At 52.1% G+C, this 16,918-nt stretch overlaps 2 protein-coding genes across 2 annotated transcripts in view; one reads left to right on the plus strand and one right to left on the minus strand.

The window, feature by feature from the left end:
* Positions 1-16,918, minus strand: part of TRIM25 (tripartite motif containing 25) — a 664,486-nt gene that overhangs the window by 439,187 nt on the left and 208,381 nt on the right. The window lies entirely within an intron of this gene.
* Positions 10,983-12,963, plus strand: NOG (noggin). Its single transcript, XM_006729838.2, has one exon. It carries the CDS (start codon positions 11,573-11,575, stop codon positions 12,269-12,271), a length of 699 nt encoding a protein of 232 aa, XP_006729901.1. The 5' UTR covers positions 10,983-11,572; the 3' UTR covers positions 12,272-12,963.

The following is a 16,918-nucleotide window of genomic DNA, read 5'->3' on the forward strand; positions in this document are numbered from 1 at the left end:
TTGGCCTTTGTGCCCGGCGGACAGAACGTGAGTGATGTTGCGCCGCCCTGAGAAGCTCGTGCACTGGGCTGTGTCATTCAGGCTGAGAAAAGAATACCCAGAGGGGTACGTCTGACTCGGTTATCTGGACAGTTGTGCCTGAGGAATGGCAGCTTAGAGCACCTAAGGATGTTTACGGAATTGTGCCTACTCAGTGCTGCCAGTGAACTGAATCATGAGCCAATCACCCTGAGTGAGCGGAGTGGGCAACACGGTGTGCCAGGCTCTTTGACCACACAAAGAGGAATCGCCCACCAAAGGGAGCCTGGACTTCAGAGAGATTGGGGCTCTTCTGCCCTTTTGGAAATGGCTTCTGAATCCACCTCTTCAAGAAGACAGCAGGTCCTGGGAGCTGGAGGGTGGAAGGGAGAGAAAATCATTCCAACAAGGACTGGATTCTGGGGTCTCAGGGATGGGGGTGGGGATTCCACCACCTTGCTTTCCTCAGGCAGGGGCTGAGTTTAGTCTGATGTGTCACAGCAGCTGTGCCTCCCCAGAATGAGCCCGGATCATTCGCCTACTCACCGACCCCCACCCAAGCTGCAGCTTCCTGGGAGAGAGCCAACCCCTCTTCACCACCCCCCCACCTCTTGCCCTGGCTTGCTTCTGCTGCCAAAGTCAGCGGACCTTGAGGTAGAGAGCTGCTAATTTGTGAGGATTCAGGCTGCTGAGGGGGACTGGTGTACAACAACCAGGCATCTCTTTTGGTCAAATCGGTGTTTTTATTTCCCAGATACCTCTGAGGGATCTGATTTCTAAGAAAAGATCAAATATTATAAGCTATCGCTGTCTGGATTTGCTGCATCAGTTAAGAGAGGGGCATAGTTTTAACCACCATGGTTTCCCTCCACCCACTACCTACATCCATCACAGTCCCCAAAGGCAATTAAACAAGTTCAGGGATTCCTTCATTCACTAGGCACCTACTGTGTACACTACTAGGCACTGTATGCGATGCCAACGCTGTAGACAAGCAAGAATGAGACACTGGAAATGCAGAGGTGGATTCCATAAAGAGCTTGCTGTCTAGCGGTCGAGAGACACAACTGCCCAGAATGCATCCATCAGGCAGAGGAAGGTCCAGAATGTGGTAGCATTTGAGAGGAGGGAGCAATTCCACCCAGACGGAATGCAGAATGGAAGAGGTGATGTTTAAGCAGAATTTAGAAAGTTACAAATGATTTCGCAAAAGGGAGAGAGTGAGTAGAGCGAACACACCACAGGGAGGAAGAGCAGGCTCTGTGTAGAGACCTCTAAGCAGTTCCAGACAAGCTAAATATAAGGTGAAGAGCCAAGAGTGGAAAGAGGCGTTGGGGAAAGGTAGGTGGGAGTCACATTGGCAAAGACATCCAATATCATAACTTCATCTTGAGAGTGACCAGGAGACTCCTTACAGGTTTTGAACCAATTATAAATAATTCCCTTTCTATACACACATTTATTTTAGCCTGTTTCTCCTTCAGGAGTACTAAGCTTTGGAGAGAAATGAGGATGTTTCAGGGCACATCAGCAGGAGCTCTCTTGCCTTGGGCCGGCCAGTACTACCTGCAAGCCCTCTTTCTCAGTGGCCAATTTAGTTCCCTTTAGTGAGAGATGAGGGCTTCATGTAGGACCCCAATAGCTGTGGGATGAGGAAGAACTGCTATCAGGGACGAGTCAGAGACCACACCAAACCCCCACCCCACAACCAACGACAACCCCGTAGTCCTTAAGAGATGACAAGTGCCGCAAGGCTTGCCTGGCTGTCAAAATATTTAGAAGCACATTGAAATCACCCACCGATAATAAGACTACCTCAGAAGTCACCATGCATGCCTTGGAAGAGGCCTAAGCCATAAACATTTAGTCTCAAATGTGGCTGCCTATGCTCCTGAGCTAGATCCTTGAAAGAAAAGCAGAGTTCTGTAAAATGTGATCTGCCAGGATTTTCTTACCCCCATGGCATGATAATTACGATGCCTCTTATTACATTTAAAGGCTCATCTGTGGTGACTCAAATCCTAGAGGAGGCGAGGGAGGCAGCTTTGCATTTTTCTCAATGTATTTTGAACCACTGCAATCATTCACTTTTGAAACAATGCAAAGTGAAAATGAGTTTGGAACCACAACCTTGCCTCATTACTGGCCCACCCCCTCCCTGCCACCTCCAGGCACTTCAGGGGCCCTTCTCCCAGCATTTTAAGGATTATCTTTGCGAGTTTAATCAAGCTTTACATTAACTAGTTAACATGGTTAAGCCTTTGTGTGAGGAAAGAAACACTTGTCTGAAATTGTAGTGCACTGGATTCGGTGTGTGGGGAGGGGACCAAGGGGCCTCTTGTCCCTCACCTTATCCATTCTCTTTCTCTACCATGGGTGGAAAAAAAGAAACTTTTTAAAATTTATATATAAAGAACATAGACTAGTTTCTTCTAAAAATCCTACAAATAATAAACCAGACCCTAGAAAAATCCTGTGGTGAAACACGATTATACCCACCACCCATACTGGTGAAGAACTAATCGCTGTTATATTTACTTTTATTTGTATTTCAACTAATACATTTTCTTATGAATTTAATTTACTATGCAAAAGAAAAGACTGGAAAATTGTTGTGGTTGGACGGGCGAGGGGGGGCAGTGGGGGGGATGCCTGATGAGTTAGAGGGACGGTAAGGAACGCCTTCTAGAAATTTAAGGTGCTTGTTTATCTAACTTTGAAGCTGCTTTCATTTTCTGAAGGTATGTTTTGTGAATTACAATAACGAAATGCCGTGATTTTTTTTCTCCCTCAACTGAAGACATTTTTTAAATGAAGCTGGGTAAAGACACTAAGGTGAAACCTTAGATATAAGAAAAATAAAAGCAGTTGGGGGTTTCTGAGACATTATTTGTCTTGAAAGTGATGTGGAGAAGCTTGATCAAAAGCCTCGTTTTACTACAGTCATGCTCCATTATGGAGGGTGGGACCATGGGCAGGGTGGGGGAGGGGATAATGAAATGAGCCCTTGCTCAGACTTGACCAGGTTGCCAAAAGTCACTGCCCAAAGTAAATCTCCCTAGCCTGCTGGTGCCCACGACCTCTGAGGTAAGTCAAATATGGATTCAGATCAAGAGAACAGTAATAGGCCAACAAAGATCAGTCCCTTTAGGAAGTCCCCTGTGTCCACACCTCCGACCTAAAATGCCTCTCTCCGCCTTCTTAGCTGATCTTTAAGTCAAAGAATGTGGCCCTGGGAAGTTTCCTCCCCTCCCTGGACCCAATTTCCATATCTATAAAACGGGGAGATAATTATCCCTTCTCCAGAAGCTCCTGGATGATGTAGATAAGGTAATTCTTGCAGGGCAGGTGGTGAATTCCCAGCCCACGTTAAACTTGTCTTCTTGTTTCTAAGTCTAGCAACTAGAACAGAATGCCACTCATGCACTTGTTTGGCAACCCCATCCTCCAAACCCTCAACTCAGGTGACTGACTTCCGGTCCCCAGCCCCCACCCCAAACTCATTCCAGACTGCAGAGTTTTGATCCAGCATGAGATTGGTTTTTGACGCATTTTAGGTTTTGTTTTCTTTCTCAGCCCAGTGGTGGGTTTTGACGTGGGTATCACTTTATTTTGAAAGCAGTCTGGTTTCTCTGTGGATGCCTAAGACGGGAAATTAAAGTGTCGTGAAACCATGTTTGTCACATATTTCTAGGCATGCACCCAACACACTCCCCTGCACATGAAACCTCCTCAAGTGGGCTTCTTCCTCACCTTGCAATCCTACAGGAGCGCTGAACCGGTTAACTAACCTGAAACAAAGATGGGCTAAGAATACAGGTTGGCCCTGCCCTGCAAACCATGTGCTGGCTTCAAAACTCTCCTCAACATGAAGAACTTTCGACACCATCTCCAACCTAATGGTGACTTGGGTGCAAGTTATTTCCTCTAAATGCACAGGTTTTAATCTTTTGTTGATTTTTCCTTAAGTACGAAAATAATGAGTGCTCTACTCTTTTTTTAAGATTTACTTAAAGATAATGTAAAGTAAAAAGTGATTTTCTCTCCCCTCTTCACCCCACCCACTTATCTTATTCTTTAAGGCTGATAGTTACAAGTAATAATTTATAATCATATTTTTAGGAATTTTTCCATGCACATAAAATAATCCCTGCAGAGATTAAAAGCAAAGTTTCAAGGGCTGAACAGCCTAGATTTCAGTCAGAATCAAGTTTTGTTTTGTTGTTTTGTTTTTAATAGGGGCTGTCTTAAAATATTGAGGACCTATAATCAGCATATGAATATGGTTCCCCAGGTTTCTTTCAAGGATTTCTAAACCTAGGTTTAAGTTTGAATTAGATTTCAAAGTGCTTAAGACCCTCAGGGGCCCACCACACAAGGGCCTCTAGAGCTCAAGCCCTAACACAGCACTGCCAACTTGTCTACAGGATTCGGATTATGTTGTCTGCTCCTTCCATTGCCCAAAATGTGATGTAGCCAGTGCCCCTTCCTCAACCCTCTAGCCTACGACTTCCTATTAGACACATCAAATTTCCTGGGAAGCCTTTTCGGATCCCTCCCCCACCCTACCCCAACATTCTATGCTTCATCATGGCAATTGACATCCTAAATTGTAATCCTTGGCTTGTTTTCCCTCTTTTCCCCAGTAGTCATTGGGCTCCTCAAGAGAAGGGACTCCATGTATTCCTTGGCAAACAGAGTGTCTGGAATCAGCGTACATGGTTGGTGAATAGATGGATGTATGACTGATGGGTGACAGGAGTTGGTCGCAGTGAGTCCTTTCCAAGGCTGCACCATAGTTGGAGGGCGAGGAGGCAGAGTTAGGGGCTAGGAAAAAATTTCAGAGATGTGGTAATGTTGCCTTAGGTGGATTCAGTAGCTGGAACCTGCGAGTCACCCCACCCACCTGAGATGGGGTAAGGTGGTTTTTCACTTTATTTTCTACTCCACTGAGCTCCTGTCTCCTTGTTATCTGGAGTCTTTGAGGGGATAAGGCAGACTAGACCATATTATCTCAATAAATACCTATCTGAGGCAGCAGGATGAGAGGATGTGGGGGAAATGTGAGCCTAGGCTGCAATGGGTGCTGTGTGTTTGGGGGAAGGAGGGGGCTGTGTGTGAAGTCCTCGTGGCAGGTGGCTAAGGAGGACTGTCTCCAGAAACATTTACCACCCACGTGGCAAAGGGAGGGGCGGGAGGGTGTGTGAGTGGTGTACCTCCGTGGGAGGAGGGGCGGGTGTGCACCCTGGTGTGCTTGCATTTACCATTCCTCGAGGTGTTGTTGGGGGTGCAGAGGGGCAGGGGGGTATGTCCCTCAACAAGTGTCTCAGTAACTGCACAAGTGTGCAGCCATCAGGGTGAGTGGTGGGCAGTGGGAACAGGTCCCCAAGTGCGTAGAGTTTAAATTTCTAGTAACGTGGTGACAGTTGTCTTTTCAGGGAACAGCCCCTCCCTCATTTTGGAGAATCCTTTCCCACGCTAACAATACTGTAGCTGTGGCATTCTGTTCATCTCCCTTTTGAGATACTGGGTCACACATGGTCGAGCCCACAAGTCAGAACCAAGTTTTGTTTAAATTTATTGAGAGAGAGAGAGTGTGTGTGTGTGTGTGTGTGCACACGAGCCGATGTTTAAGACAGTTGGCTGGAGAGAGAGGGACTGCAGAAAACTTTCCTTTCCAGAAGAAAACCTCCAGTCCACCCTAGCCCCAGCCTCCAGCCGAGGAAAGGCAGCAGGAAGCAGGAGAGCTGAGGGCCAAGCGCAGAGGCAGCATGGGCCTCTAGGAAAGGGCCGAAGATCAGCCTGCCTGCGTCGCGCCCCCCCCCACCCCCAGGCCCCCCACATCAGGGCAGGCTAAACATGAGGAGGCTTCTGTCTCCATGGCTGGAAGAGAGGCGCCCTCGTTAAAACTCAGATAAACAGTTTATCAGGAGATGAATGAGCCACTGGGCTCCAGAGTCGTCTCCCCTTCCCCAGCGTGGAGCCGGCTGGGGAGGGGGCCCGCAGGCGCCCGGGGAGCCAGACCTGGGAAGGGAAGGGGCCGTCTGCTGGAACAAGCTAGCCAAGCGCCTTTCCTCCTTTGGTCTGTACTCCTTTGGTCTGTAGCTTTGTCTCTATTCCTGGAAATTCATTTCACGTTTATTTACCCATTTTCCCAGCCCGCGACGTGGAGTTATGTCCCTTCCTTTCTCTTTCTCTCCTCCGTTCCCCCCCGTCCCCCCTCCCCGTGCTGTGCCAGTTAGAACTTCGCTGTTAGAATCCCATCACCAATTGGACATGCCAAAAATTAGAATATCGTGTGAAGCGGAAGGGGTCCCATCCTGGCTGTGAGTCGCAAACTGGCTGGGGCTCCCCCAGGCCCTGGGAGGCATGGGGAGTCCACCACCCTGACTTTGGGAGCTCACATTCTTCCGGCAGTCAGGAGAGGAAAGTGACAAGACTTGTGGCTGATTTTTTCCTCACTTTGCAAAGTTGGGTCAAGTCCAAAAATGCCATTTTGGGTCTCACTAAAAAAAGCCCATCAAATTTGACATTTATGGGACCCATGAGACAAGAATCAGAGGGTGATGATTTTCATATGCCTGGGATGATGCCAGGCCTAAAAACTGGCCACTCTCCTGTCATCTTTATGATACTTCATGGTCCCCCTGCCTCTCAGTGTCAAGGAGCCCCAGAGAGGTAAAATGACTTGCCCAAGGTCGCAAAGCTGGTCGGTTGCAGGTTTTTTGACCTCAAGCCCCGTGTCTTTCGCAGATCACCCGAAGCTGCCTCAGGTCTGTGTTTTCAGGGCCAAAGAACCAAGAAGACTGTTGAATTGTTCTTAGGACCGTGCTTAGAATCAGCTGGAAATAAGAAAGATGCATAAAAGCACCCTTGGGGTCCTCTTGCCCTGACCTGGAGATGCTGAAGCACTAGGAGTGTTCAGAGGAGCACTTGGGTTTTCCTTGCCAGAGCATTTTGCAGCCACAGACATCATGGGATGCAGATAGCCAAAAACGGACCTACACTCCTGATTCACTAGACTCTTCCTATGTGGCTGCCTGGGTCCCTAGCCAATCCCTACACAAGTCCAAACACCTCCCAGGGCTAGGGCCTGATCAGAAAGCTGAGCGTATAGCCATCCCTCTCCCTACAGGTCCATCTCCCTCCCCACAGCTTCCTTTTGAAGAAATACAACCCTCTTTGTCCAGCTTGTCAAGCTCCTTTTTCAATAGAGCCTCAAAAGCATTGAAATAGGTTGGCTGTGGAGTCCCCCAAGAATTTCCAGTCTCCGCCCCACCCCCAAACTCCTGAAGGCCAGCAGTCACTCAGAACAGCTAAGTTGCATGCGCTAAGTGGACAGAAAGCAGGCCCAAAGGTGCTGGAGTTATTTCCACAGCATCCCCAGTAGCTTCCAGCCTCTCTGGTCCAAACCTGTGATGGTTGGTCAGTTGAGGGCAGTGGGATGCCCTGATGAGCTAGAATTTGTTGAAAGAATATTGTCCACTATACACTCTGCCCCAGGTGGTGGGCTAAGCTAGACAGTCTCTACCTCCTCTACACAGTACAAGTCTGAGAGGTGCATGTCATCCCCACTTTACAGATGAGGACCTGGAAGTTTGGAGGTCAGATGCCTATGCTAAGAAGGTAACAGAGCTGGTGAAAGGCAGGGCCAGCATTCCAACCTGAGACCCACCTGGTCCACAGGTTGTCTTTGTGTTGAGTTTCCCGGTTTATGCCATTTCCTCCTCCACTCCCCACACCCCAGATCCCCTGTCTGTCCCTGAATCATGCAGATTCAAATTCTATGTCTCAAATCTCCTCCTCTCACTACTCAGATATATTTATCCCTTTTCCTCATCAAGCCCAGAGAAAGCTCAGCTCTACCATTAAAGTTTTAAGTACGGCTGAGTCTTTGAAAACAATACCCCCAGATTCACTCTGTATCTAAGTGCATGGGTTACCCCGGTGCAGCAGAGAGTGTGGGACTGCAAGCCCCCAAAGTGGGGCATTTCGGAACCCCACAGTGAAAGAGGCTAAATGTAGTTTGAAAACACTACAGTTTGTATTCTAATTCTTTTGGCTTTTTTTTTTTTTTGGTCATCATAATATATTACAAAATTTCAAACAACAAAGGATGACACGGAATTGTAATATTTATTGAAAGTGGGTTTGGGTTTTAAAAGTTGTGAAACACTGTCTTACAGTCTTATCGGAATTTATAGATTTTTTTCCCACACTTTTTGAATGTTTTCTTCATATGCTTGTCCTACCCCGCTCAAGTGGACTGCAAAAGTCTAGGAGGGTGGCCATCGGCCGTGAGTTTCTCTCTTTTGTGTTTCTCTCCATAGTCTTTACCCAGTGGACACTCTATAACCAGGTCATCCAACCTATTGTCTAACATGGTTTGTTTTTCATTCCTGAGGGAACTTTTTTGCTGTTCAGTCAAACCCAACCTAAATAAAGGACTGAAGGAAATGGGTTGGTTTTCAAACAAAAATAGGTGATCTGAGGAGAGGAGATGGATGAAACAGAAAATAGCACAATAAAATGTCACTAAATTGGAACCTACCACTTCAGGGAGACTGAACCAGAACTTAGCTTTTGAACTCTTCACTGAAAAATTATTTAACCAGTTAAAATTCACAGCAGTGACAAACTCACTCTGGTGACCATTCCATCTTCCTAAGAAAACAAAGCAACGCCAAGCACCCATATTGCACACCAGAAAGAAAGGGGTATGCTCTAAGAGCCTCCTAAGCACTAGCTTCTAATCGTACCATCATTTCCCAATCAAATCAATTCAAACAACCAATGGGTTGTTCTTATCTCCAGTTCATGTATCATTGTGTGTGTGTGTGTGTGTGTGTTTGCTGGCTCGAAAGTTTAAGAATGTTTAAGAAAATGTTTTCAGCTGAAACTGGCCATCCCTCCCAACTGCTGAAGTTTTGCAGAAAGACTGTTCGGTGAAACAGTGTGTTTTCTTCCTTAGACAGATGATAAATTCATGGGGGGGCGGGCACAGACAACACAAGTTGAAAGGAAAAAACAGATCTTTGGGGAAAGTAGAGTGATTTGGGCTGTCACAATGAGACCTCCTAACTCCACTCCGTGGACTGCTGGTGAACACTTGAGTCATCTACTCCAACTCCTTATCCAGCTTTTTCCAGACTCCAATCACATCCACCACAAAGGAAACCAAGTTTGAGTTTTAAAGCTTAGATTGAGGGGCGCCTGGGTGGTTCAGTCGTTAAGCGTCTGCCTTCAGCTCAGGTCATGCTCCCAGGGTCCTGGGATCGAGCCCTGCCTGGGGCTCCCTGCTCCGCAAGAAGCCTGCTTCTCCCTCTCCCACTCCCCCTGCTTGTGTTCCCTCTCTCGCTGTGTCTCTCTCTGTCAAATAAATAAATAAAATCTAAAAAGAAAAAAAAGCTTAGATTCAGTTCTTCATCCAAGGGAAAATTAACTAGAAGTGTCATTTCAACATCTGTCTCCTGTCACACTGCTTTAGGAAGAGAAAGCATCATGCAGGTTTATTTAGAATCATAGAAAGGTAGGGCTGGAAGAGGAATGCGGCTGTGTCACTAACCAGAAAGTGAGGAATATGGTGCCACAAAAGTGACTTGTCCGGGGTGAACGTATGAGGGCAGACCCCAGCCAGGACTCAGGCCCCCTACTGCCAGTTCACCTTTCTTTTTTAGGTCTCCACTCTTGTCCACTGAGGCCGACTTAGCGGAAGCAGGAGGTGCAGTATATATATATGACATTTGGGGGCTTCCGGAGGAATCTCAGGAAGTTTACACTGAGGGCCTGGAGAGTTTGGAGAGAACAGACGGAACCAGAACAGACCCAGCAGCGCGCGCACGCAAACACGCGCACACACGCACGCACACACAATGACACGGACACAAGCAGAAGCTGAGCTGGGCAGGGTGGACAGCAGAGGAACCCACCTCGCAGGGCCGCCCCCGCCAGCGCCGGGTGCAGGACTTGCTGGGCGCCAGCAGAGGGCGCGCCGCCCCCAGGGAGCCGAGCAGCAGCCGCGCGGAACTCGGCAGGCTAGGGGAGCCGCAGGCGAGCCGGACGCGCCCCTGCAGCTCGGCCACTCAGGGTGCAGGACCCGGCCAAGGAGGAGGAGGAGGGTGAGGAGCGGACCCCCCTCGTGGGCCCGAGTAACAGACGTGCAGGAGTGCTTCCTAGGAATTACATCACGCTGCGCAACGCTGCGGCTCTCGGACTCCTCCTGCTCAGTGTGTGTGTGTCTGTGTGTGTCTGTGTGTGTGTGTGGTGTGTGTGTGTGTGTGTGTGTGTGTGTGTACGGGCTGGGGGGAGGGGACTTAGACCAAGCTTGGGAGAGAGGAAGGCGAGACGCGCCCGGGGGAAAAATCTCCATGCACATGGAGAAATTCCTTGCGCCGGACTGCACGGAGAAACGAGCCCCCAGCATCTCCCCGCTGCTCCCCTCCGCGTGCAAAGCACCCAGCTAGTGAGAACCCTCACAGCCCCACCTCGAGCACCCCCCAAAACCGGCCCTGCACCCTCCAGTCCGGCTCCAGCGCCGCCGCGAGCTTTCCCCAGGACTGGCCCTGGCGGGGCGCCTAGAGCCCCAGTTGCATTGCTCCAGGAGAAAGGAGGGGGGCGGTGCATTTTGCAGGAGGAGGAGAAGGGGGGTGGGTGGTGGGGGAGAGAGAAGATTGCGCGGAGACCTGCCAAGCGCCACCGCCGCCGCCACCGCCGCTGCCGCCGCCGTCGCCGCCGCCGCCGCCGCCGCCTGTGAGCTCCGGCGGGCAGCCGGACTGTCGGCTTCCCGGGGCATCTGGGTCCGGCGGGGCACAGCCCTGGGCGCTGCCGAGGCCGCCGCCGCGGCGAGTGCAGGCGGCTTCCCCCCGGAGCCTGTGCCGCTCCAGCTCCTCGGGGGTGGAGAAGTGGGGGGTGGGGTTGTTGTTTGGGGGGAAGAAGGGGGAGGGGGCAACGCCGAGAGAGTCAGTGGTTTCCATGGTGATGGAGCTGAAAGTGCAGGAAATTTAAAGGCTTGGACCCTGCGAGACAGACAAACCGGTGCCAACGTGCGCGGACGCCGCCGCCGCCGCCGCCGCTGGAGTCCGCCGGGCAGAGCCGGCCGCGGAGCCCCGAGCAGGCGGAGGGAAGTGCCCCTAGGACCCGCTGGGCCAGCGGCGCTGCACAGAGCGGCAGGACGACGAGCAGCGAGAGGAGGAGGAGGGGAGAGCGGCTCGTCCACGCGCCCTGCACCGCCGCCGGCCCGGGAAGGCAGCGAGGAGCCGGCGCCCCCCGCGCCCGCCGTCGCCCTGGAGTAATTTCGGATGCCCCGCCGCGGCCGCCTGCCCGAATAGACCCGGGAGAGGAGTTGCGGCCAACTTGTGTGCCTTCTTTCCGCCCCGGTGGGAGCCGGCGCTGCGCGAAGGGCTCTCCCGGCGACTCATGCTGCCGGCCCTGCGCCTGCCCCGCCTCGGGTGAGCCGCCTCCGGAGAGACGGGGGAGCGCGGCGGCGCCGCGGGCTCGGCGTGCTCTCCTCGGGGGACGCGGGACGAAGCAGCAGCCCCGGGCGCGCGCCGGAGGCATGGAGCGCTGCCCCAGCCTGGGGGTCACCCTCTACGCCCTGGTGGTGGTCCTGGGGCTGCGGGCGGCACCGGCCGGAGGCCAGCACTATCTCCACATCCGCCCGGCTCCCAGCGACAACCTGCCCCTGGTGGACCTCATCGAACACCCGGACCCTATCTTTGACCCCAAAGAGAAGGATCTGAACGAGACGCTGTTGCGCTCGCTGCTCGGGGGCCACTACGACCCGGGCTTCATGGCCACCTCGCCCCCCGAGGACCGGCCCGGCGGGGGCGGGGGGGCGGCCGGGGGCGCCGAGGACCTGGCCGAGCTGGACCAGCTGCTGCGGCAGCGGCCGTCGGGGGCCATGCCGAGCGAGATCAAAGGGCTGGAGTTCTCCGAGGGCTTGGCCCCGGGCAAGAAGCAGCGCCTGAGCAAGAAGCTGCGGAGGAAGTTACAGATGTGGCTGTGGTCGCAGACCTTCTGCCCGGTGTTGTACGCGTGGAACGACCTGGGCAGCCGCTTTTGGCCGCGCTACGTGAAGGTGGGCAGCTGCTTCAGTAAGCGCTCGTGCTCCGTGCCCGAGGGCATGGTGTGCAAGCCGTCCAAGTCCGTGCACCTCACGGTGCTGCGGTGGCGCTGTCAGCGGCGCGGGGGCCAGCGCTGCGGCTGGATTCCCATCCAGTACCCCATCATTTCCGAGTGCAAGTGCTCATGCTAGAACTCGGGGTCCCCTTCCCGCACCCGGACAATTGATGGAACCCCACCGACGCCCTCCCCCCGCCCCCCGCACCGTCTCCAACCAGTTCCACCACCCTCTCGCGAGGGGATTCAATGAACTTTTTTTTTTTTTTTTTTTTTTTTTCTGGCTACAGAGACCTAGCTTTCTGGTTCATGTAATGCACTGTTTAACTGTGTAGGAATGTATATGTGTGTGTATATACGGTCCCAGTTTTAATTTACTTATTAAAAGGTCAGTATTATACGTTAAAAGTTACCGGCTTCTACTGTATTTTTAAAAAAAAAAAATAGCAAAAGGAAAAAAAAGAACAGAGCAAAGAGAGACTTATTCTGGTTGTCGCTAATAATGTTAACCTGCTATTTATATTCCAGTGCCCTTCGCATGGCGAAGCAGGGGGGGAAAGTTATTTTTTCTTAAAGTACAAAGAGAGGGGAGAACTTTTGTAGAAGGACTTTTAAAAAGCTATTTTCCATTCTTCGGAAAGTGTTTTGGTTTTCCTTGGACCTCGAAGAAGCTATAGAGTTCAATGTTATTTTACAGTTATTGTAAATATAGAGAACAAATGGAATGACTAATCATTGTAAATTAAGAGTATCTGCTATTTATTCTTTATAATATCCCGTGTAGTAAATGAGAAAGAAGTGCAGAGCAGGATTAAAGAAAACCACTAAAATCGACTGCGCTCGACACTGCGATTCTCTGTGTTGGTGATTGATGGGGGGTGTGGGGGCTGGAGGGGGCGGGTAGGGGTGCCGCTGTGCTTACGATGCCTGTTGGGAGAAGGGGCTCATCCCCTCTTCTGGTGTGATGGAGGTGACCGCTCAGTTTTTCATTGGGGGGGGCGGGTTATTCTCAAACCCCTCACTCGAGCATCACGTGGCCTCCGCCCAGTCTCCCAGCTTTTTCTCCCTATGTCACCGAAGCTCGGGCCCGTCCTGACCTCGACACCCAGCCGGCCCCCTGGAGCTGACCCCAGGCTGGGCCGAGGGGCGGGGGGGGATGGGGGGGAGGGTGGGCGGCCGCTTTGTCCTGCCTGACAGGCCCTTCACAATGGGGACACGTGTCTTTCACACCTACCCTGGGGGCGGAGTGCCGCTGAAACTTGACCCCCGAGGAATGGGGGGGGAGAGATCAGAGCGCGCCCACCCAGATCCCGCCACCCCTCCCGCCTCGCACCGCCCCCCCATCAATAACCAGCCCATGTTAACCCTTTGCACGCCTGGAAGCTGCGGTGATGCAAGCTGAAGTGATCCAGTCCTTTGGAATCAACACTCAGGCTCTGGGATCTTGCAGGTCTGAGCCCCTAAAATCCCAGGCCCTCAGCTGGAATTGCTGGGGACAGCTGGGTGATTTGACACTCGCCTCCTCGCCCCCCCCCCCCCACTCCGTGCCCCAGGACCTAAGGAGGACTCTGATGGTCAGGATTTCGGAGGGGTCTGAATTTGGGTGAAAAACGCCACCACAGGGATCTGCAGTTGGGAACGGGGTGCGCCCCCGCTTTGGACACCTACTCCGTTTAGGGGTGGGGAGGGAGGAGTTCTCAGAATCGGGATCTTTGAGTTTTTGGGTTAGAGAGAGGCAGAAGACGTGTTACCCCTTAAGGGACGTGCAAAATATCACCCCCACCCCACCCCTTAAAAAGCCAACTTCTTGGGGCTGGCGCTCGACTCGCGTGCGTCCCTCCGCCTCAGTCCGCGGTGGCGCCCATCCGCGCAGCTCCACGTGGGCCGGCTTCCTGACACTGCTCAGCGCTCCCTTTATTTATCTTGGACTCCAAAGTCGCTCTCCTTTGCTCCCTCCCCACCCCCCTGCCACCTCCCCGCGCCTCCCTCCCGGCATCCCTCCCCCCCCAACCCCCACCTCGGGGCCGGAGTCCCGGCGAATCTATGCTAATTATTTCAAACCTGCGCCGGGTCCCCAGCGCAGTCTCAATGCCCCCGGCCCCGCCCGCCCAGTCCCTCCAGCCGGGCGCTTTCTTCCCTCCCGACGCAGCCTCGGTGGCTCCTCATTTCAATAGCCTGGCCCGGGAGCCGGAGCCCCCTCCCCGGCGCTGCCTCCGTCAGCCGTGGGACAGACGTTAGGGTATTCATTAACTGAGAGCCGAGGAATAACGGCATTATTCCCCCCAGAGAGGGCACCCTGCCCCCGCGACTATCTGAGGCTTCATTGTAAAAGGATTAAAAGTTAAAGACCTCCATCTTATGATTCTTTCATTTAATCTTCCTGGCGCCTGGGAGACATGCTCGATGGATGATGGCTTTTAAAATATTCCTAATGTCGGCTACCTTAAGACTCCAAGCCCGGCAAACAAACGTAATTTATTTCCAGAAGAAAGGGGATATTGAGATGTTTAAGTTTATGAACCGCCGTCCCCATGTATATTTGTTAAGTTCTGACAAATACCCAAATAACGTTAAAATCAGCCATTCATCACTGATGAATTTATGCAAAACTTTCTGTGCCCCGGGCCAATATTTTTTTAGACACTCGCGAGGGGCGGAGGTGGTGGGGAGGGGGAAGGGGAGGGGGCTTACGGGGCGGTGGGGTGGGGGGGGAGCCGAAAGCAAGAATTTTCATGCCTGGTAAACACGCGAATTATGCGAAGAGAGTTATTCCCAGCTGGGCGGGCAGCCAAAACTCGGAGAGCGCGCGGAGGCCAGCGCCCCCACCCCCACGTTGGCAATGTCATTGGATTACAATGCGAGGTCTTCCCCTCCGCGACACCCCCTCCTCCCTCCGCCCGCTCGCCCGCCCGCGCCCCTCCTCCCCACCCCTGCCCACTTGGAAAACCCGCTCGCAGCCGGCGAGCTTCTCGGCTTTCAGAGCCGGAGCCGGTGTGAGCTAGGAGGACCCGGGCTACTGCAGACGTGACGGGCAAGAGACAGACCACCGCACAGACAGACCAAAGGGCAGGGCCCCAAGCCGCTCCGGACGCGGAGAAGAGGACCCAGCAGGATCCAGGCAGTCCCAGAAGAGAACGAAGGAGGTGCGGGCTCCTGGAACATTGTGACTAATGCACAGCCGGTTACGTCTCCATTATTATTAATGTTGATAATACTAATAATAGCCTCGACGCGGAAAGGAGTAGCGAGCTCTGGGCAGAGAGGCAAGAAAAGTGTCCTCTGTGGTCACCTAGTGTCTATCTCCTGTAAGGAGGAAAATTGATCTTGGTGTCTTCTGTGGCTTTGACAGCCTGTGCTTATGAATTTATGCAGCTGCTGGGGCACCCTGCCTCCCCAGGATGGAGACTTAGAACCATTACGAATACAGACACATCCACTTTTTCAAAATCCTGGAAGAGAATGGCAAGGTTTCCACCACTCCAGCCCTCCCGCGATGATCGCAGGAAATCAATCACCAGCCCTCTATCTTCATCTCTTCCCTTTATTCCTTCCTTCCACCGTTCCAACACTCCCCACACTTCGTACACAAGTATACCCAAGCCAAATGTCCACGGAAAGCCAGCACCCTCAGGGGAGGGCCCTCTGGCCCCCAGAGTCTGGGAACGGGATCTGGTTCCCTGTTGAGATGGAGAAGGCCAGGGGTCCATTATCAGTCTTGCTTCTGAGACCCCTGGGAAAGGGGGTTGAAGTTTGGTGGCAGCTGCAGGAGGAAGCTGGCTGTGTATTAAGAGCTCTTAGCTGTGCTGGATGGGGACAGCAGGGGGAGGGCCCAACCCATATTGGTATTTTGAAGGGGTGATTCATCCTTTTTCTTTAATGCTCTTGGAATGTCAGCGCTGGAGGGGAGCTTAGATTCCAGTGCCCACCGCTCAATTTACAGATGAGAAGACTGAGACCCCAGTGGGGCAGGCTGATCACACGGATTAATATAGTTGGGCTTGGCCACGTGGCCTCTGCTGTGCCTTTTCACTCTTCTCTTGTTCTTTGTTCTTTGCTCCTTTTGGAAATTTTTAAAATTTTTAAAAATGTGTTTATTTTTGATGCGGGAGAGTTCTCTCCACAATTAACGTAATAACAATTGAGCATCAGGAAGTTCTGTTCTGCTGTGTCTACTCCGCAAGCAGTGGTTAATGGCCTGTGATGAGCCAAGCACAGGCCTGGGCCTTTGCACACGTTCTGATTGGGTCTCTAGTTTCCAAATAAGGAAACTGAGCTCAGAGAGTTTATGCATCTTGCCCAAAGCCACACAGTTAGTGACATAATTATGATCTAAAATCTGAGCTGACTCCAAAGCCTGTGCTTCTTCTAAATACACTTCCTCCCTTCAGGGATGTGAACACCTAGCTTGGGAGACAAAATGTGCCAGATGATGAGCTGGCAAGTTCCAACTCAAGCTCTGTAGGGATTCATGCCTGGTAGGCCACCCACAACATGTTTGTATGTCTCCTTATGTCCTGGGCCCACTCCCTGACCTCCCCCTACACACACACACACACACACACACACACACACACACGAGGAGGGGTAAGAAATGAAGAGCAGGGTAAATGAAGGAAGAAGAGTTAAAAAACATCAAACAAACTAGGGACGGAAGGGGGAGGGCTCACTGCTCGACTGGGCAGCCGGAGAAGGCATCTGACAAAAGTCTCAAAGGACAAGTTAAATGTTGATGTTCTGAAGTGGGAATGTGGGTAGAAAGGACATTTGGATGGAGAAAGAGGTA

This window comes from Leptonychotes weddellii, chromosome 15, assembly GCF_054177405.1.
Source record: "Leptonychotes weddellii isolate Sample4059 chromosome 15, ASM5417740v2, whole genome shotgun sequence".
Classification (NCBI taxonomy): Eukaryota; Metazoa; Chordata; class Mammalia; order Carnivora; family Phocidae; genus Leptonychotes; species Leptonychotes weddellii.

Excerpts from the sequence above, each read along its gene's own strand:
- NOG (XM_006729838.2), top strand. The coding sequence starts at position 11,573 with ATGGAGCGCTGCCCCAGCCTGGGGGTCACCCTCTACGCCCTGGTGGTG.